At 43.0% G+C, this 20,364-nt stretch overlaps 1 protein-coding gene and 1 long non-coding RNA gene across 3 annotated transcripts; both read left to right on the top strand.

Annotated features, from left to right (window-relative positions):
• Nucleotides 1-311: 311 nt before the first annotated feature.
• On the top strand, nucleotides 312-5,676 carry LOC144988292 (uncharacterized). The gene is made up of 10 exons (XR_013652148.1): nucleotides 312-450; nucleotides 1,173-1,363; nucleotides 1,439-1,542; nucleotides 1,718-1,803; nucleotides 2,196-2,295; nucleotides 2,602-2,725; nucleotides 3,477-3,640; nucleotides 3,728-3,899; nucleotides 5,111-5,325; nucleotides 5,407-5,676. It is a non-coding gene; the product is annotated as an uncharacterized LOC144988292 (long non-coding RNA).
• Nucleotides 5,677-6,623: 947 nt separating this feature from the next.
• Nucleotides 6,624-19,735, top strand: LOC101163383 (uncharacterized). Of its 2 annotated transcripts, XM_023959491.2 has the most exons (14): nucleotides 6,624-6,900; nucleotides 9,185-9,284; nucleotides 9,420-9,523; nucleotides 9,593-9,868; nucleotides 9,971-10,064; nucleotides 10,144-10,211; nucleotides 10,316-10,534; nucleotides 10,723-10,788; nucleotides 10,867-10,989; nucleotides 11,080-11,145; nucleotides 11,262-11,342; nucleotides 11,439-11,504; nucleotides 11,704-11,755; nucleotides 17,630-19,735. In XM_023959491.2, exons 2-14 carry the CDS (start codon nucleotides 9,185-9,187, stop codon nucleotides 19,609-19,611), a joined length of 3,297 nt encoding a protein of 1,098 aa, XP_023815259.2. In that variant the 5' UTR covers nucleotides 6,624-6,900; the 3' UTR covers nucleotides 19,612-19,735. The 2 variants fall into 2 exon arrangements, with proteins under 2 accessions (XP_023815259.2, XP_078794684.1); XM_078938558.1 differs by lacking the exon at nucleotides 10,723-10,788.
• Nucleotides 19,736-20,364: the final 629 nt, after the last annotated feature.

The raw sequence follows: 20,364 nt of genomic DNA, 5'->3' as shown, positions 1-20,364 counted from the left end.
TCTGGTGGCAGACTGGATATATATCGACGTATGTTTCAACAAAGCTCCTTGTGGAAATGATGAAAAAACGTAAAACAGAACAATCACAATGTTGTTGACGATGATTAAAAAAACATAAAACAACACAACTTGTGAGGTTTTCTCTGTGAGAAGTGCTTGACACAGCAAAATACACATCACATGGAATAAAAAAATAAACGCAAAAAAAACGTTAAAGACTGGAGTCGAACTCAGACCCTCATGATGTCCGTACCACTGTTTATCCCGCTGAGCTATTATTTTCCCAGATGCTCGATGCTGAAACACTCTTTTTTATCAAGGTGAACCGCACGCCGAAACGCCGTGTCAAACTGCGTTCGGACCACAATGCAATGCGTGTGAACCACAATTCATTGCGTTTGAATTATTCGAAGATAGCTGCCGGTTGGGCAAGGAAAACAACCGAAACATGTAAGTATATTAAAAAGTATCTAGTATCTGTTGTAAAATATATGTGTAAATGCACAAGATGATGTGTTTAATATGTTATATTCCTCAATCGACAACCTAGATTGTTTTGAAGCTCATCAAGTTCGGTAATGCTAAAGCTAACGCTAACGCGAATTAGCCCCGAAGGCTAAAAACAAACGCTAGTTATTACATCAAAAAGCAGTGACTTCTAAACGTAGTCATAAGTTATTAAAACATTTTTTAATGTGTTTATATATGAAGGGACAGACGAGGAAGAGGAAAATCTAATCCATCTATGGATGGAGAAAGATAGCTTATTTGTTTTCAGGCAAGCTCGTGCCGGATGGAGGGAAGAGAGACACTCGTTCGATCATGATTAGATTTGTCTTCATTTATTAATAAACGGTTAATCGTTGTCATAGTGGGGTAAAGTTTTTTGTTGAAAGAGCCAGAGGAAAGGACAAAGAGCAACACGATAGTCTGTTCAGCTTACTTGAGTTGAAAACATTGTTCAAAAATGTTATGTTGACGTTGTTTTTCCTATTTGTTTAATAAATGCATGAACAAAAAATTGAATAATTTACATGTATTATTTAAATCTGAGCTATTTTTAACAATCCCAAAAGGATTTTCATACAAATATCAAATGTACATATTTACAATTTCGTTTTATATGTTAACATATATTTGTATACATGTTAACAATCATCGTGGTCCTCCAGAGTCATGTCGGACACAGTTGGAGTTGAAAGGAAAGCAGAGATTTGTCCTCGCAGATGGACGCCACTTTGCTCGTCCTGCTGGTTCCTGGTGTTGCCCTTTGTGGCTCAACATCTGTGGCTCCCAGCAGTCCCCTTCACAGATGCACAGATTGTGCAGGATGGTGCTGCAGGCAATGATTTTCATTGCAAAGGTTGGTTTTACTTCCAACGCCCCCAGAAATATTGCTCTCCTCCTTATCATGCCAAATGCTCTCTCTCCACCACAGAGCGTGCCCTGGTTGTAACGGGCCTCAATGGCTTTCCTCATGTCAGCAGCATGATGGGATGTGCAATGCAGTGATACCCACCATCACCCAAAAGATTCCTTCAGGTGGGTATGTTTTATTTACATAAATTGGGCTTTTACGTAGAACCTGTGAATCATGGATTGATCCTGGATTTCCAACAAAAATATCTATAAATGTGGCACTAGAGTCACATACAGCCTGCATTTGAATGGAATAAAAAAGTTTCCTGTTAAAATAACAAGCTGCATTTTCTTTTAGGGCCTTCATTCATATGTGGAAGCCATCGATGCTCCCTGTGACCTTTTGAAAGGTGGAAGACCCAGCAAGCTGCTAAAAAACCAGAGGTGACTAATGGCAGTTTAGCTGAACATTTCCTCATATTTACCTGACCTGAAATCTTTGGATGTGTCTGCTGAGCTCCTCATCAAACACACAGCTGAGTCTGAGCTGACTGATCAGAAGATTCAGACTGAAGAAATCTCCTTTATAAAGTTGATAGATGTTACATTTGTTCCTAGGTTTAATTTTCTGATATAAAGCTAAGACTGATAGAACACATGATATAAAAAATAAGATTTTTCCTGAATAAATAAATCCAACTTTACTTTCATTAGTTTTTATTGTTAAGTGGCTTCTTAAAAGGATCTAGATGTAAAAGGAGCAAGGTTCAAAGTACTTTTAGAGCTTGTTAAAAAATACCCAATGTCATTCTAACATTCTAACATTCTCTAACCAGAGTCAGAGGACAGAGTCTGGTGTGGATGAACTGGACTGGCCTGCACAGAGTCCTGATGTCATCTGCCCTCAGCTGCTTCCCTGCTCTTCAGTGGCCTGGAGTGAGAAACCTGATCTGGTTTATTGCTGCATGAAGGTCTCTGTGGATGTTTTCTTTTCTAAAGTTCAGTCCTTGTTCTGAGGAGAACAAAGGAGCAGGATCTTCCTTAAAGAAATCCTCCTCTTTTACTGTGACATTTGAGGATCTATGATGGTTGTGTTGGATGGTTTTTTTCTGGAGGGTCCAGATTTAGAAAATAGATTTCTCAACTATCTGATTGTCCAACTAAGAACTCTGTGGCTTTTCCATCTCACTCATGTGTGTGTTTGAGACGTGTTTTTGTTTCTGAAAAATGTCTCATCTGCAGCTGAAAGCTCTGAGAAGCAGAGACAGCTGCAGGAGAATCAACAACGAATCCTGCAGAGACTCCAGTTCAGCTTGATGAGGAGAAGGAAACGTGATGATGATGTCACTCTTGGAGGAAGATGAAGGTGCATGAGTTTAATTGTTTGTTTTTGTGTACTTTAGGGCTTATTTCATTATTTTATTGCATGAATAGGGATTGTTCTTTTCTGCATTCTTGTTTGTTTTTATGTACAGCACCTTGAGCTGTGTTTTCCATGAAAGGTGCTATAGAAATACACTTCATTTGAATTTGACTTCGTAGCGCGTGGATCGGGGCAGCTGGGGTCTCTGAAACGGAGAAGGCGGGTCTCCACGTCTGCAGATGTGAGCGTTAAAGCCAGCAGACTGGTGGTCTCTCAGAGAGGGGGGGCTGTGTGTGGCGTCAGTGACAGTGAGGGATGCTGGTCTGACTGCAGTGAACGGTCTCAGGGCAGCTCTTTGCTATCTGCTATTCAGGACATGAAGCTGGATCCTGCTCACATGTTCAGACTTTATCTGAACATTTCCTCATATTTCCCTGACCTGAAATCTCTGGATGTGTCTGCTGAGCTCCTCATCAAACACACGGCTGAGTCTGAGCTGACTGATCAGAAGATTCAGACTGAAGAAACTTCCTTTGTAAAGTTGATAAATGTCACATTTGTAACATGTTACAAAAAAGTTTTTTCCTGAATCAAAAAATCCAACTTCAGGTTCAAAGTACATTTTGGGGCTTCTTTTAAATACCTAATGTAATTCTAACATTCTTGTCTTTTTTTTTAGCAGGACTCAGTGACAGAAAAATGTTTAGACACACCTGAAATGTGTGTATTTGATAAATTTGTTTGTCTTTTCCAGTCATCATGAACCTGCAGCTGCTGGATTCTCAGGGTTGAATTTTCCAGAGTGAGGATGCAGGATTTGAACAATTGGTCTAGACGCTACACACAGACGTTCAGCTCCATCCAGGACCCACAGTCAGCACCATCCTCAGCAAACATTGTTCCAGCTCCAGAGGACAGGTACACTCTGCTGTTCTCTGTTCATTGATAGGAAATGATATTTGAAGGAGATTTCTGTTTTTCATGATGTGTGTTTCTGTCTCTAAGAATCTTCAAGGGGGGGCTCCATCTGCCAGGTGCTGCACTTTGGACTGCATCCCTTCCTCTTCCAACACGGTCCATGAAGACATGGAGGACAGAGTCTGTGGGATGACCTGGACTGACCTGCACAGAGTCTGAACTGGATGGACGACACTTCAGTTCATGTGAGTCAAGGCAGGTGAGCGTATACTTTTGGTACTATAGTGTACATGTGAGTACATCACAGAGATGCTCTGCAAAGTTCCTCAGCAGCTGGGGGCAGATAAATTCTGATCCTGCTGGTTTCCTGCTCTTCAGTGGCCTGGAGTGAGAAACCTGATGTGGTTTATTGCTGCATGAAGGTCTCTGTGGATGTTTTCTTTTCTAAAGTTCTGTCCTTGTTCTGAGCAGAACAAAGTAGCAGGATCTTCCAGAAATAATTTTAATAATTTTATTTACAAGTATTTACAAATACATTTATATTAACAGATATATTTAAAGATTTACATATTTATTCGCTCATAAGTGAAATAGAAATAATTTATTTTGAGCCACAATAATAATTCGCTATGTTCACTCTGAGTGTAGTACAATTTTTTTGTCCACTAGATGGTACCAAGGGTGGTGGACAAAATAGTTGGTACTCCTCAGTTAAAGAAAGTCTCCAATGTTCACTGAAATGACTTGAAACGTTCAAAAGTAACAACAAATAAAACATTTTTGAAAGTTAAATAATCACAATCAGCCATTAATTTTGAGTTGTTGATTAACAGAATTAAAAAAAACAAACAACTAATGAAATATGGCCAAGAGACCAAGCTTTCTGACAATAGGCAGCACATTTCTACCCAGAATGCTTTGATAATCTGGAGATTTCATTTCCTTGCACAACTTCCAGACTCCCTGTGCCAGATGCAGCAAAGCAGCCCCAAAGCAGAACTGAGCCTCCTCCATGTTTCACAGTAGGGACAGTGTTCTTTTGGTTGGATGCTTCATTTTTGAGTCTACCAACATAGAGCTGATGTGCCTTACCAAAAAGCGCCAGTTTTGTCTCATCTGTCCAAAGGACATATTCCCAGAAGCTTTGTGCCTTGTTAACATGCATTTTTGCTAATTCCAGTCTGGCTTTTGTATAATTTCCTTTCAACAGTGGTGTCCTCCTTGGTCGTCTCCTATGAAGTCCACTCTGGCTCAAACAACCATGAATGGTGCGATCTGACACTGATGTACTTTGATCTAGGAGTTCACCTTTAATGTCTTTGGAGGTTGTTCTAGGTTCTTTGGATACAGTTCCAACTATCCGTCTCCTCAGTTTGTCATCAATGTTCCTCTTCCGGCCACGTCCAGTGAAGTTGGCTACTGTCCCGTGGGTCTTGAACTTCTGAATAATATGTACCACTGTTGTCACAGGAACTTCAAGCTGCTTAGAGATGCGGAGCAGATGTGGTCTGTGACGTCTGCACTGGAAAATACGACTCGCCCTGAAGTCCTGTCTGACCTGCTTTGCTCCTTCCTGTGAGGAACACCTTCAGCCTCATTTGAAAGCAGCTGCATTGAAGAAACACAAGCTGGTGGGACCCTCCAAGAACCTGCAGGAGAATATCTGCTCCTCCAGTCATGATGAGGTGATGAGGATGTTCTGTCGCACTGATCACAATCTGTTCTCTCTGCTCTGTGGAAGAACATAACACTGTCTCATCTCACAGCTGCTTCAACAGCAGGTGGAGGAGAGTCGGGAGGTCTTCACTGAGATGATCCGTCTCATCCAGAAGAGAAGAGGTGAAGTGAAGAACAGGATCAGATTCCAACAGCTAACTGAAGTGAGGCGGGTCAAAGGTCTTCAGAAGGAGCTGCAGCAGGAGATGACTGAGCTGATGAGGAGATGCTGTGAGCGTCAGCAGAGTCGGGATGGCAAAGCAGTTATCTGTCACTGACACCTGTGTTCTTTGTGATATGAATAAATCAAGTCAACGTGGTATTCTGTCATTTTCTCACTGAGTGAAGATGCTTGAATGCTTCCCATAAACTACAATGATTGACATGTAACACTCACAAAAGCTCATCTAGCTTACATACTGATGTGGTGACAATTTTCACTTTTTGTAAGAAATCAAAAAACTTTCTGTGTGTGAACATGTTAAAAAAATTCATGTTAGGCCAGAATTAAAGAAACCCATCAATCTTTAAAGGAGAAATGGAGCAGTTCAAACCTCATTGAATGTGGACAGGTGGGTATTTCATTTTTCTGATGAGATAAAGATGCTTTGTACTTAAAAATAGGCTCCCAAATTTTAGGGGAACAAATGTAACCAAAAAAATCTATAATCATTTTTAAATACAAAGGTATTTTTTTATTTAAATTGAAAATAGTAATCAGGTTTTAAGGGGGGGGGGGGGCATTGATACAGACAGTTAAAATGTAAATACATTTTAACTGTTGTGCTACATGCTCATAAGTCAATTAAAAAACTGCTCTCTGCTAACAAAGTATGATAAAAAAAAACACATCTTGTCCATTCACAAAGGTGTATTTTATGTCAAATTAGTTTGTATTGCTTAGAAATGTCACAAAAGAGTCATTTATAAAAAATACATTATATAATAAACGTTTTTGTTCCACCAGGGAGCCACCATTTTGTGAAGCTGCTGTAGACAAATTTTGAAAGGAATTAAATAAATGCTGATACTATTTTATATAAAAGCATTGTCATTGTTGTAATTCACAGATTCACTCTTTTTTTCTGCAAACAGTAAGTAATGCTGAGTCGGTTCTTAAAACGTTGTGAATAATAAAGTATTATGATTTTGTAGTTGCAAAAGTCCTACAAATGGTTTTGCCCGTTTTCTATCCAATCACGTAGAAAAATTGGGGTGTGGCTGTCTGTGATTGGTCCAAGGTGGTAGAAGCTTCTGGAACGGTGGTGAATTCGTCCCTTTTCCCACGGGACTTCTGAGTGATCGGACGTGTCTGTCAGAGCTCTGTGAGAAAAGGTTTTCCTTGGTTTCTGCACCCAGAGGATCGGCTGTTTTTCGCCAGAGAAGGATCTCTACTGCCTGTTACTTCGACCAAAAGAGGATTTAACTCCATCTATTTCCACGAAGAGTTTTTACTTCTCCACCCATCCCCCCGTTTTTTCTTTTCTACTCTGTCTCTGTAGGACTCCATTTTGTTGCCCCGGCCCACTTTTTAGGTCGAGAAGGTAAGCGTTTTATAAATATCTCAGACGTATTTGAGAGTAAAATGCTTGTGCTTTATATTTCTGCTGTTGTAAAAAGAGTGTTGCATTTTTAGTAGTCACTTTGTTTGCTGTGTGTCGAAGTTTAGCCGAACTTCAAAGCATTCCCGTTTTAAGCTAGCTAAACTAGCGTTAGCAAGCCAGTACATTGAAAGACCCAAATTTAAAAGTATTTGAGTAAAATGCTTGGATTATTTTGCTGCTGTTGTTAAGATGAGTGTTGCATTATTTGTGTAATTTTATCGGTGACTTTGCCTCGTGTTGAAGTTAGCTTAACTTCAAGGATAACATTTTGAAGCTAGCTAGCTAGCGCGTTAGCTAGCTAGTCCAGACCCAAACTTGTAAGTATTTGAGAGTAAAATGCTTGGTTTATTTTGCTGCTGTTGTGAACATGAGTGTTGCATTTGTGTGATTTTTATCAGTGACCTTGCCTCGTGTTGAAGTTATCTTAACATCAAGTGGACGTTTTTTCTGAAGCAAGCTAGTTTGTGTTAGCTTTGTCAGTATGGAATTACCCAAAGTTAAAGTATTGAGAGCAAAATGCTCGTGTTTCATATTTTTGCTGTTGTGAGTGTTGCATTTGTGTAGTTTATTAGTGGCTTAGCTTCGACTGGGCTTTAGCTTTAACTTCAGAGGACAGTCGGTGTGTTTGATGTTGCCGGAATGGTGTGTGTGTGGGGGGGGGGGGGGGGGGGGGTTGGTCGGTGTTCACCCCATCTGTTAATGCGGTTTGCTGCTTTATTGCTGTGGCATTGTCTAATTTTATTGTTATTGCTTGGTGATTTTATATATATTTTACTGTTATTCAATTCAGTGCTGATTGTATTGCTTTCATTCAGTTTAGAACTAAAAATGTCTTAAAATGCATTAAAAGTTGCATTTTAAAAAAAAAACTGCACATGAAAAAATTTCAGCTATGTTCTAAATCTTTTGTCAAAGAGGTAAAGCATTTATTAAATAAATGTTCTTTTGTTAAGTCATTAGGAGTTTATTAAAACATATGACATTTTTAAATTGGGGTAGTTATTTTGTGTTTAAAATGTTCCAAGTTCACATGGATTTGTAAGATCATTACAAATAGAACCTGCTAGGATTCTTTTTTTTTTGTTCATTTTACCTGAAATGTGACTCACATTGGGTTACATTTGCATGTAGGTAGATGCTATTATGTATTAGTTACTGTCTTCGCAGTGACTGTTACTGTTGACTCCTGGATGTTGTGATTGATTCTATTTGGTAGATTTAATTTGAATGCTATGATTTTTAGTGTGAATTCACCTATGGATGGTTTGGGCTTGCTGGTGCAGCTGGTTTCTTCTAAATGAAAGTACTGATCACTCATGGAGCTGCATGTTGTTTTTGATGCAAGTTTGTGAGATAGTGTAACCTCAGCCAAATGATTAAGTTGAATTTAGTCAGATCTGTGGATTTATGGCTGAGGATCTCCTGAAACTGTAAAGTTTATCTGCTGACTTGATGCGAAATTAAAGGCCTGTTTGTGATCTGTGTATCCTCTGGAGGAAAATATTGGTAAAAAGTTAGATTTTCTTTAAGATCTGTTTGTTAAAACAAAAAAGATTTAAAAAAAATCTTTCTAGTATTTCAACTTTTTTTTTTTTAATGAATTGATAATTCAGATAAAAATCTTAATTGTAATAAATGTAACTTGCAGCTGCACAGTCAGAAGTCAGACGGGTTTTTCTGCTGCAAACATTTTGAACATGCTGGTTGCTGCACTAAATCAGTTTTCCTGACATGAAAGAGGCCTGTTAATGCACCTGGCTGATTTTTGTTTTTATTTTCTTATTGTCGTTTTGGTAATTTCCTGCTGCTTGGCCAGATTTATCTTATTTCTGGGCTGACTGTCCATGTGAATTTTAGCATGTCCTGCTTCTGCTGCTGCAGTGCTCAGCAAAAAGTTATATTTTCTTTAATATCTGTTTTTTAAAACAAAAAAGATATATAGCACACTATTTCATTCTGTGTTTTGGAATAGATTAATAGAAATACTGAATAAAAGATTGACTGCTCACCTACAGTGGCAACTATTTTTGCTTGCTGTAAATCTTTTTCTTAAGTTTATTCTGAAAGAAACATACAATGCTTTTTAAACGTACTGCTATTATTTATATTGTCAAGGAAAATTAGTTTTAATGTATATTGGACAAAATGATCTTATATTATAAAATTACTGGTTGTGCTAAAAGTGTTTTTTGTGTGTTTTTGTGTGTTTATGATCTTTGTGTAGATGCCACGGGGCAAGGACCACCGCAGAGCCCGTGCCAGGAACTTCGTGCCCATGGATCTGGGACCGACTGGCCATCCAAGCCCGAGTGCTCCGAGTTCACGTAAGTAACTGAGATTTTTTTCTCTCTCCATTATTGCATCAGTTTTATTCTGCTCCCTAATCTTTTATGAATTGATGCATGTGCATGTGCTGTTGGCTAAAAAGAGAACACACCCTAACGTTTTGTGTTTCCCAGGCTCCGGCACTGGGTTTAGGCACCCCGTACGTAGGTGGCCAGTGTCTTCTGCCACCGGGAAGAGCCACAAGTGCCTTGTGCCGCCAGAGTCTCCCGGGGAGAAGGTAACGTACCTGTGACTGACGGTTACCCAGTGTAAGTTATGGCTATGACAACAACTGCATGTGTTCCAGTTCGTCCTGGTGGTAGGAGACTCCCACCTTCGCGCCCTGGTGGACGGGATCGTCCGGATGCCTGGGGGTGGGGGCATGACCTTCGGGTTCATGTCCACCCCTGGCGCCAGTGCAGCCGAGCTGTACAAAGAGGTAAGGCACGCAAACATTCCACGTACCCCCGATCTTGTGTGTCTTCTCGCCCCCAGCAACAACCTGACGGCCAGCCGGACGCTCCCCGAGGCAGCTGTGGACTTCAGGCGGCTCTTGACTCTGCTCCAGTCCAAGTGGTCCAAGGTAAGTGTGTTTTAAACGTTGCACGTTGAAGAGAAGCAGAGGGGGATGCAGCAGCAGAAAGTGTAATTACTGAAGCTGGTTTGTGTGGGATTGTTTTACCAGCTCTTCGTCCTGGACTTCCCGCCTCGCCTGACTGTGGCCCCGGACCTGCAGACGTTCCTCCGCCAGGACTTCAACCGAGTGGCGGCGCAGATGGGTATAACATCATGTCCTTGTTGGTTGTCATGTAGATGATTGTCTGGGGGAACAGTTCACTAACTTTCATTCCTGTGCAGGCATTAAGTACCTGTCTGTTGCTGAGCACTTCAGCTTGGACCACTTGGAGCTGTGGGCCCGCGATGGGGTAGGTTGATGGTTCTGGTTGTTTTTGATGCAGACAGCTTTTCTCGGTACAATAAGTCTCAAATCAAATCTCGTGGGGTTTTCTTGTTTTTTTGTGTCTCTCAGGTCCACCTGAGTGACGATGGAGGGATGGTCCTTCTGGCTTCCCTGCTGTGGAACTACTCTGCTCTGCAGCTGGTGGAGCCAGAGGTCCAGGCGCCTCCTCCTGCGTCGCCCCGGCCTGCCGTGCGGCGAGTCACTCCTAAGGTGGTTGTGAGGGAGCACCCTGTGTCCCCTCCTCCAACCAACCCTTTTGAGTGGGCTTGCAAGGTAGGGAAGGCAAAGGTAAGCGTTAGCTCATTTCATACAAATGAAAGGATTTTTCCTGTTTTAAACTTGTCCATGTGTTCAAGGTGAATCCAGCTTCCTGAAAGCCAGACCAGAAGTGGCGTGTGCAGAGCAGGTCTGTGGTCCATGGAAGAGGCTAGTTCAAGTGTCTAAATAGTTTTCTCTTTCTTTCTCACTCTCTACAGAAAGCCAGTCCTTCGGGTGCAGACCGCTCTCCTCTGGCATCCTGGCACGGGCGGGGATTGGAGCAGGTGAGTTGCAGGAAATATAAAACTGCAGTGTGTGTGTTGTGTCCACATGATAACATTTCTGTGTTTTCTATTCCACAGGCTGCTCCTCTCCCGGTGTCGCCCGTGCGCTTCAGCCCTGCTATTCTGGATCTGATGGACAAATTTTACCCGTCAGATCTGGACTGTGCTGGAGCTGCTGCGCCTGTTCCCGCTGGGAACAAGGTAAGTGTTTTGTCTTGATGCTCAGAGTTCAGAATAGCTTTATAACTGCTCCTAAATACCTTTTTTCTGGTGTTTGTCATTATTCCTCAGACGTCTCGTGCTAGACGTGGCCGGAGGGCTGTGGCTGCATCCCAGAGGGCTGCCCCCAGGCCCCAGGTAAGAAGAGGACACATTAATGTTGTGTGTTGTAGAGGTCAAAATAGATTTTTATAGTGAGATGTTCTTTGTTAAACACATATAATGGTGTGTATTTTTGTGTTCTTTTCACTAAGGCGGAGGTCCCCGAGCACGTGGAGGTGAAACCCCGGCCTTCACCTGCCAGGCGTGCCAGGAAGGAGAGGGTTCCTGCCCAGGTATAATGACTTTGTAGTTTCATTTAGTCAGAATGCTGCAGCACCTAAGTTTATGGTAAAAGTGTGACATTAAATACATTTCATGTTTGCATGCAGGACCGTGTGGGGGTGACACCTAGGTCTCCTACCAAGGACGTGACGGTGGAGCGGCCTGTGGACCAGGTGAGAGAAGAAAAGAAAAAGGCTCAATATTGTCTTTAGGAGTGAAACTTTATTTATTTATAGTCATTTTAAGCTTGACATGCTTGTTTGTGTGCTCCTTTAGTAGCAGACATGATTCTTGGGCAAGTATGATCAAAATGCTTCCTAAGCCTTGTATCCTTTTTAAAGTAATGTTTTTCTTTTCTCCTTTTTTCTAAAGGACCAGCAGCAGCGTGGACAGCCTGCTGCAGGAGGTAAGAAGAGCAGCAAAGGTAAGAGCTGTTCTCCTTCCTGCATCTGCTGTGTGGTTCAGCCAAGTTCAGACCCTGTAATCCTGTTTGGTTCCTCTGAAAACTTGAGTGAAGTGGTTCCTGCTCCTGCCAGTTCTAGTGTTGAGGTTGTGTCAGACTCTAGTTCAGTTGACATGGAGGTTGGTGTAACGTTTGGCTCCTCGGATGATGAGCTGCTAACCTCTGAGGTCCAGGAGCCTGGTCCTGGTCCTGCTGCTGGTACGTTAAAGTTCCCCAGCATCAGAGGATCGTTTCACCAGGGCAGTGAGCTGTTTGGGAGCAACAGTGGGCGGCAGTGCATGGCCATCTCTTTGGTGGCTGCTGCCAAGCACACTGTTAAAGGTGTGTTTCAGTGGGACAGTTGTGAGTTAGATTCTGTGCTGCTTGCTGGAGATCAGGTTTACTCGGACCTGCAGAGACGGAACAAAATCACTGACTCTGCAGGTTTTCTGAGAGTGACTGATCTTCCAGATCAAGTAGTGGTAGATGGGGTTGAACTGTCCTGTGATTTTGGGGAAGTTGTTAGTGGGGATGCTAAAATCAATTCGGGTGAATTTGTTGATGTGGGTGTGTTGGTTCCCCTGAGGGAGGGGCTGGCTAGGATGACGGCAAAGTACAACACGTGTCTGCTGACACTGTGTGAGAACACGTGTGCCGTCATTGCTGAGAATGGACGCTGGGCTATTGTAGACTCCCATTCTCGCAGTCCTGAAGGGATGAGGGTCCCTGATGGATCCAGCGTAGTTTTGTTTTTTGACTCTGTGGGTGAAGTTCACGACTACCTGCAGAGGTCAGTCGAGGGCATTGTCCTCACAGAGTTTGAAATAGTTGGTGTTGTTGTTTTTTCTGCTTCCAATACATTTAGCCCTTTCTTAGGAAGTCCTGCAGAAAGTAACTCCCTGAACCTCTGCAAAGAGAGCCTCTTCCATGACACTTCGTTAGATGTCAATGTAGAACCCCAAAAGACAGCAACAAGACGAAAAATGGATTCAAAAATTGATTTTGGAGGCCCTTCAAGTGAAAACCTAAAGAAAGTGAAATTAGATGATGTTGCTGTGGAGGAACAGGAAGTAATTTTTAGCGAGCCTGAGCAGGAAATTTTCTATTTTAACCCTTTAAATCAGCATGTCTGCCAGGCTCTGTGCTCAATGTTAAATATTGAGTTCCAAAATTTTAATGCCCCACCTGCTCCTCCCATTGGTTTGTTAGGACCCCCCTGCACCAACGAAAAAATTATTGGAGATGGAAATTGTTACTTTAGGGCCATCTCTCAGGCTGTGAGCGGATCCCAAAACAGCCACAGAAAAATTCGCTTAGCCATCGTTAAACAATTGGAAACGAACCCTGATCTGTACAGCTGGGTAATTGGGCGTGAGTACTCCTCTGTGGCTGAGTACATAACCAAATCTAGGATGCGGTTTGTTAGTGTTTGGGCCACAGACGTCGAAATTCAAGCAACGGCTGATTTATTAGGAGTAAATGTTTTTGTTTTGTTTGATGGTAGGTGGCTTCGGCACCAGAGCAGCGGTCAACAATTATCTGAAAACGCCATTTATATAGAAAACTGTGGTGGAACACATTTTGAAACTGTTGTCTGCATTAAAGACCCACAACAGGACCGCTGTGCTGGTTGTTGTCCCTCTGCCAACAGACAACCAAAAACATATCGCATGCGTTCACATGAAAAAGGTGACGTTAATTCAATATGCACAAAGACTAATTCAATAATTGATAACCAGAGCAAATGTAGAAATTTTACTTCTAAATACTTTATGTCCCAAAAAAGGCAACAAACTAAGAAAAAGTGTAAAGGAAAAATTTACTCAGAATATGAGAGAGAACGATTAAAGCATGCCATTCAAAAAAAATACTTAACAGATGCAAGTTATCGACGGAAATCTGACCTGATAAGTAGAACACAACGACAAATAAAATATGTAGAAAATGAGGATTATAGAGAAATGTTAAAGTCTAAATCAAAAACCAAATATGTTGATGTAATGGAGAAAATTAAAATCCAAAGGAAAACAAAATATAGAGAAGATTCCGCTCACAGGACCATGAAGAAAAGTCTTAGTGTACAAAAGTATAAAGATGATGTAGCACACAGGACCATGGTGAAATCTCAGAGCATCCAGAAATATAGGAGAGATTCGGCACACAGGACCATGGTGAAAACTCAGAGCATCCAGAAATATAGGAGAGATTCGGCACACAGGACCATGGTGAAAACTCAGAGCATCCAGAAATATAGGAGAGATTCGGCACACAGGACCATGGTGAAAACTCAGAGCATCCAGAAATATAGGAGAGATTCGGCACACAGGACCATGGTGAAAACTCAGAGCATCCAGAAATATAGGAGAGATTCGGCACACAGGACCATGGTGAAAACTCAGAGCATCCAGAAATATAGGAGAGATTCGGCACACAGGACCAGGGTGAAAGCTCAGAGCATTGGCAAATATAAAAAAGATAAAACGCAAAAACTTAAATTAAGGACTACTAACAAAAAGCGATATAGAGAAAACCCTGCGTTCAGGGAAAGTGTTATAAGTAATGTTCAACGGAAGAGGCAGTTGAATAAACAGAAAGCGGAGAGTTTTCAGGAAGTAATGCAGGACTTCCTAAAAAAGGTGGAAAAAGGTCCAGAGTTTGTTTGCTGTGTGTGCAACAGACTTCTGTTCCATCACCAGGTTTTGCTGTGTGTCAGGGAGACGTACAGCAAATCTTTGAAGATGGCAGAGATTGCAGATGCGTGCATTAGTGAAGACTACCTGCACCGCTGCAACATGGACTGTGAGAGCCCGTGTTTGTTTATAGGGACAGCGAGGAGCGCTCTGTGGATTTGCCACTGCTGCGACTCCAAGTTAAAGAGGGGTCTGACCCCGCCTGAGTGGGTCGGAAACAACTTGGAGGTGTGTCCTGTCCCACCTGAGTTGGCTTGTTTAAATAGCTTGGAGCAGCATCTGATTGCACTGCATATACCTTTCATGAAGATGCTTGCTCTGCCTAAAGGTGGGCAGAATGGTGTTCACGGCCCAATCACGTGTGTTCCTGCCAACTTGGTGCAAACGACCAATGTGCTGCCTCGGTCTGACATGGAAGGGTCTCTGCTGCGCGTCAAATTAAAGCGTAAACTGACTTACAAAGGTCATTATGAGTATCAGTTTGTGGATACCATGCACATTAGGCGGGCCTTGCAGTATTTGAAACGCAACAATAAGTATTACAAAGACATAGACTTTAATGAAGCTTGGCTGAATGACTTTTGTAAAGAAGAATTGGAAGAAGAAAATCGAAACGAACCAGAAAAGCAGACGGACAAAAAAGAGGATGAGGCCGATGATGAAGATGAGCTTCTCCATGACAGACAGAATCACTGCATGTTCCAAGATTCTGCTCTGTTCCCAGTGGACATCGGCCAAGAAGTCCTGGATCAGTATTTTGAGGATATTTTGAATTTGGCCCCGGCGGAAGGAAATAATCCGGTCCGATTATTGACTAATCGCGAAAATGAAGCTAAATGTTTTCCTGTCATCTTTCCCGATGGTAAAAACGTTTACCATGAAAACAGAAGGTTCAAATTAACTCTCTCGCGTTATTTCAACAACAGGATCCTCCATGCTGACGGTAGGTTTGCACAGAACGTCGAGTACATCTTTTTTGCACAGTACATGTCGGAGGTGGAGAAGGTTGTTTCTAGTGTGTCTGTGGCTCTCAGAAAAGAAAAATCAGGAAGTGCATCTGAAGGTGTAAGTGCCGATGCACGTACTGAGAAAACCCTGAAGAAGCTGCTGGAAGCAGATCAGGGCTTTTGTTTTCTCCGGCCTATTCGAGGCACTCCGGCATTCTGGCAGGCAACACAGAAGGACCTGTTGGCCTGTGTTCGTCAGCTGGGTATTCCAACGTGGTTCTGTTCGTTCTCTGCTGCCGACATGCGTTGGAAAAATCTCCTCGACACTGTGTTAAGACAGGAGGGGAGAACCCAGACAGCTGACCAGTTGGATTGGGCTGAAAGATGTGAACTGTTGCGCAGGAACAGCGTCACAGCGGCACGCATGTTTGACTTCCGCTGGCACTGTTTCCTGAGGGTGGTCCTGATGTCTCCGGCTAATCCTATAGGGAAAATTGTGGATTTCTTTTATAGGATTGAGTTCCAGCAGCGTGGGTCCCCTCACGTGCACGTTTTGTTTTGGATTGAGGGGGCTCCACGGATAGGGAAAGAGTCGGAAGAGGAGGTCGCAGCGTTCATTGATAGATACGTCACCTGCGAGATTCCTGATGATGATGAGGTGTTGAAAGAAATTGTTCTGGCTGTCCAGCAGCACTCTAGGAACCACACCAAGTCATGTAAGAAGGGGGGGACCAAATGTCGCTTCAACTTTCCAAAAACAGCATCCGGCCGCACATTTGTTATCGAAGATGAAAAGATTGTGAAATGCCCCAAATGTACTGACCCGAACGTCAAAGCCGGCGAAGTATCCAAATTAGAATGCATCTGCTGGAAGATTGACATGAAGAAGCAGATTGCTGCGGAGGCATTTGACTTTTTGACCGAAATTAACCGCGTTGTTAATGACGACAAATCAGAATTCGAAACCCTGGAGCAGATCTTTGAGTATTTCCAAATTGACCAGGAAATATACGAGAAACTGTTCAGGGCCTGCCATCGGAGAAGCCAGGTCGTCCTAAAAAGAAACAAAAATGAAATCTGGATCAACCCCTACAACAAGTCCCTGTTAAAATGTTGGAATGCAAACATGGACATTCAGTACATCGTTGATGCGTTCGCTTGCGTCGTGTACATCATCTCGTACATTTCAAAAGAAGAGCGCGAAATTGGCCTGTTGTTGCGAAACACCCAAAAAGAAGCGGAAAAGGGAAACACCAGTGCAAAAGAGACGCTGAAGAAATTAGGCACCGTGTATTTACATAATCGGCATGTCTCGGCTCAAGAAGCAGTGTATAGATTGGCTAATATGCACCTAAAAGAATGCTCCAGAAAAGTTGTGTTCATTCCAACCGGGGACAACATCATTAGGATGAGCAAACCGCTTGCTGTTCTGCAGCAGCAAGACGAGTCCGGGTCCCAGTGGATGCTAAACATCGTGGACCGGTACAAAAATAGGCCACACGATCAGGAATTTGACGACCTGTGCATCGCTACTTTCGCGTCCGAATATCGGCTATTGTCAAAAAACGAAAGCTCCAAAAATGCGATAGAGCTCCAAAATAATTGTGGTCTGGTCGTGAAACGCACACGCACCAAACCTGCAGTCGTCCGTTATGCGCGCTTCTCCGAGCACAAAAATCCGGAGCGGTTTCATTTGAGTATTCTCCAATTATTCCTCCCGTATCGCACGGACGACGACCTGAAACCGCAGGATTTCAAATTCTATCAGGATTATTATAAGAACGGTACAGTGCATCTTCGTAGCGGTGAACACACTGTTGAAAGTGTTGTTGATCGGAACCGGGAGAAGTTCGAGCTTGAGGCTGATGCGTTAGAGCTGGCCCAGGCTGAGCTGTCGGATGCAGAGTTTTTGGAGGCTGCATGGGACATTTTGGTCCCCGGGGCCCAGTTAGAGCAGCGGGAGAGTGAGATGGAGCAGCGAGAGCAGCTGGTAGAGAGAGGGACAGAGGGTGAACATCAGGAGGACATTCCAGATCTGGATGTTCTCCGTGGAGAAGCTGCTCGACTGGAGAAGAGTCCCGGTCTCAGTAGGGAGGAGGGGCTGTTGCTCATCAGCTCTCTGAATGAGCTGCAGCTCTCCACCTTCCTACATGTCAGAGAGTGGTGTTTACAGAAGGTCTCAGGTCAGAATCCAGATCCTCTGCACATGTTTGTTACAGGCGGTGCAGGGACTGGAAAGAGCCACCTGATCAGAGCGATCCAGTACGAGGCTACGAGGTTGCTGTCACCTCTGTGTCTCCAGCCGGACGCCGTGTCGGTTCTGCTGACCGCCCCCACAGGGATTGCTGCCTACAGTCTGAAGGCAGCAACCATTCACACTACATTTGGAATCGGTACAGAATTCCGTCTGCCGTACTCTCCTTTGGGCGAGGAGAAACTTAATTCTATGCGCGTTAAGTACCACGATTTGCAGATTTTGATCATTGATGAGATTTCCATGGTGGACCACAGACTATTGATCTACATCCACGGCAGACTGCGACAAATTAAACAAACAGGTGACTTTTCCCCATTTGGAAAAGTGTCAATTATCGCTGTTGGAGATTTCTATCAGTTGCCTCCCGTTAGAGGGAAACCACTTTATGCAGAAAAATCTGAGCTAAATTTGTGGTCCATGTGCTTCAAAGTGGTTGAACTGACAGAGATCGTCCGACAGAAAGACCAAGCATTTGCACAGATGTTAAACAGGCTTAGGACGCGTACAAAAGACACCAAATTGTTACCCAGTGACGTGCAAATGCTGAAGCAGTGTGAAACGGGCGAGGACAGCACGGCTCTGCACATTTTCCCCACCAATGCCCAAGTGTTTCAACACAACTTGGAGCAGCTCAAAATTACTTGTGAAGATTTCTGTGAAATTGTTGCAGAAGACTTTATCCCGAGTAAAGAAACGGGTAAACTGCAACTGATGAGTGGGCATCACAAAAAAGTGAAGAACAGCTGTTTGGAAGAGAGGCTGTTATTGGGAGTCAACGCTCGAGTGATGCTATGCAAAAATTTAGACATCACAGATGGATTGGTAAATGGGGCATGCGGCATAGTCACCCACATTGAATCCTACACAGAGGGGGGGTTTCCAAAATATGTTTATGTGAAATTTGATGATGAGGAAATTGGGAAAATAGCTCGGAGAACATGTGCCAAAGCCGACTTGCCTGGTTCCACTGCTATAGAGCCCGAGGAAGAGCGGGTGAGCCAAAAGGGGGGGATGAGGAGACAGTTCCCACTCAAGCTGGCATGGGCTTGTACCGTCCACAAGGTACAAGGCCTGACCGTGGACCAGGCTGTGGTCTCCTTCAATAAGATCTTTGCTGCTGGACAGGTGTATGTTGCTTTGAGTCGGGTCAGGACCATCGAGGGTTTGATAATTAGGGACTTTAAGGAAAAGGCGATTTACTGCAATAAACATGCGAAGGCTGCTCTGGAGAAGATGCCCCCCCTCCTGAGTGATGAAAGAAGATGTGACCCGTCTTCTTTCAGTGTTTTTCTGCTGAATGTTCAGGGATTGTGCAGACATGTCTCCTATCTGGCCCACTGTACACAGCAGCTGCAGCCTAACTGCATTGCTGTGACGGAGACATGGCTGACCCCTAGCTCTGCCTTAGAAGCTGTCCAAATGGACGGCTTCAGTTTCCACAGCCGTCCGAGAGGGCTTTCCTACAGTGGAACCAACCCAGCATTAGTTGGCCTGAAGAGCCAGCAACATGGTGGGGTTGGGATCTACTGTACGGACGAAGGAGACTACCAAATTCTGGATAAGCCAGACCTTAATTTGGAGTGTGTTGTCTACAGGAGTCTGGCTCTAAATTTAGTGTTAGCTGTAGTGTATCGGCCCCCCTCCTATCCTGTAGTGCTGTTTAGATCCCACCTACAGGATTTAGTACTTTGGTTAGAAACTCAAAGTGAATCAGTAGTAGTGATGGGAGATTTTAATGAAGACATCCTGAAGTCCTCTTCCATTTTTAATCTGATGACGGACAGAGGCTTCAGGCAGCATGTCACTTCTCCCACAACAGAGAGGGGGGAAACTATCATAGATCATGTCTATGTAAAAACTTCCAAATTCACTGTCAAGGCCGTGGTCAGTCAAATTTACTTCAGTGACCACGAGGGGATCCTCTGTTCATTTAGTGCATCCTAGAGGGGGGAGTTTTCTGCTGGAGACAGCCTGGTGTTTATTGTAGGGTGGGGATTTGTCGTTGGATTTGGTGGAAAATTTGGAGGGAGGGGGGTCTAAACCTATTGTAGTAAATTGTCTGGTAAACAGTTTTTATAGCTTTCTTTGATATTAAATGGCATTTGTATTTTAAAAGGTAAGTTCTGATTTTTTTGTTCTCTTTTAATGCATGTGTTCATGTTCATTTTTGAAATGTTCGGTTTCTTTTACTGTATTTCAACAAGCATGTGACACAAAAACACTTAATTTCTAATGGCTTTTTAAAGCAATTAGATTAACATGCACTTCTAGTGTATTTGATCATTTGAAGTCTCATGCTGGTTGGAATACAGGTTTTGCTTCCATGTTCAGTCAAAAAAGCAAAAGGCACTGGTAGATGGTACTCTGGCTTCAGCCAGACGGGGTTCAACTCCCTGCAGTGTCCTTGAAAATTCTTTGACTATGACATGAAACAGAGTAAGTATACTTCCTAAATAGATTAATTTAAAGTTTTAAATATTATTACATGTTGATAAAGAATTGTTTAGGGTTTGAACAGAGCAATATCAAATTTATATCATGTGAATGTCTTATTTTCTACTCCATTGGTTTTTATTATGATTGTATCAAAATGACACTTTCTCTCCCTAAGTTTCAGATATGACGAGGCAGTAGCTGTTCCTGGAATTGCAAGGATTGTGCTCCAGTTAAACTGTGCTTCATCCCAGGGTCACCAGT

Source organism: Oryzias latipes, chromosome 20 (assembly GCF_053564925.1).
Source record: "Oryzias latipes strain Hd-rR chromosome 20, Olatipes_Hd-rR_3.1".
NCBI classification, from domain to species: Eukaryota; Metazoa; Chordata; class Actinopteri; order Beloniformes; family Adrianichthyidae; genus Oryzias; species Oryzias latipes.
The sequence above is the reverse complement of the archived record's forward strand: the minus strand, read 5'-3'. Positions and strand labels throughout refer to the sequence as shown.

Excerpts from the sequence above, each read along its gene's own strand:
- LOC101163383 (XM_023959491.2), top strand. The coding sequence starts at position 9,185 with ATGCCACGGGGCAAGGACCACCGCAGAGCCCGTGCCAGGAACTTCGTG. Across the intron at positions 9,869-9,970 it reads TCCAGTCCAAGTGGTCCAAG|CTCTTCGTCCTGGACTTCCC; the intron begins GTAAGTGTGTTT and ends TTGTTTTACCAG. Across the intron at positions 10,212-10,315 it reads AGCTGTGGGCCCGCGATGGG|GTCCACCTGAGTGACGATGG; the intron begins GTAGGTTGATGG and ends TGTGTCTCTCAG.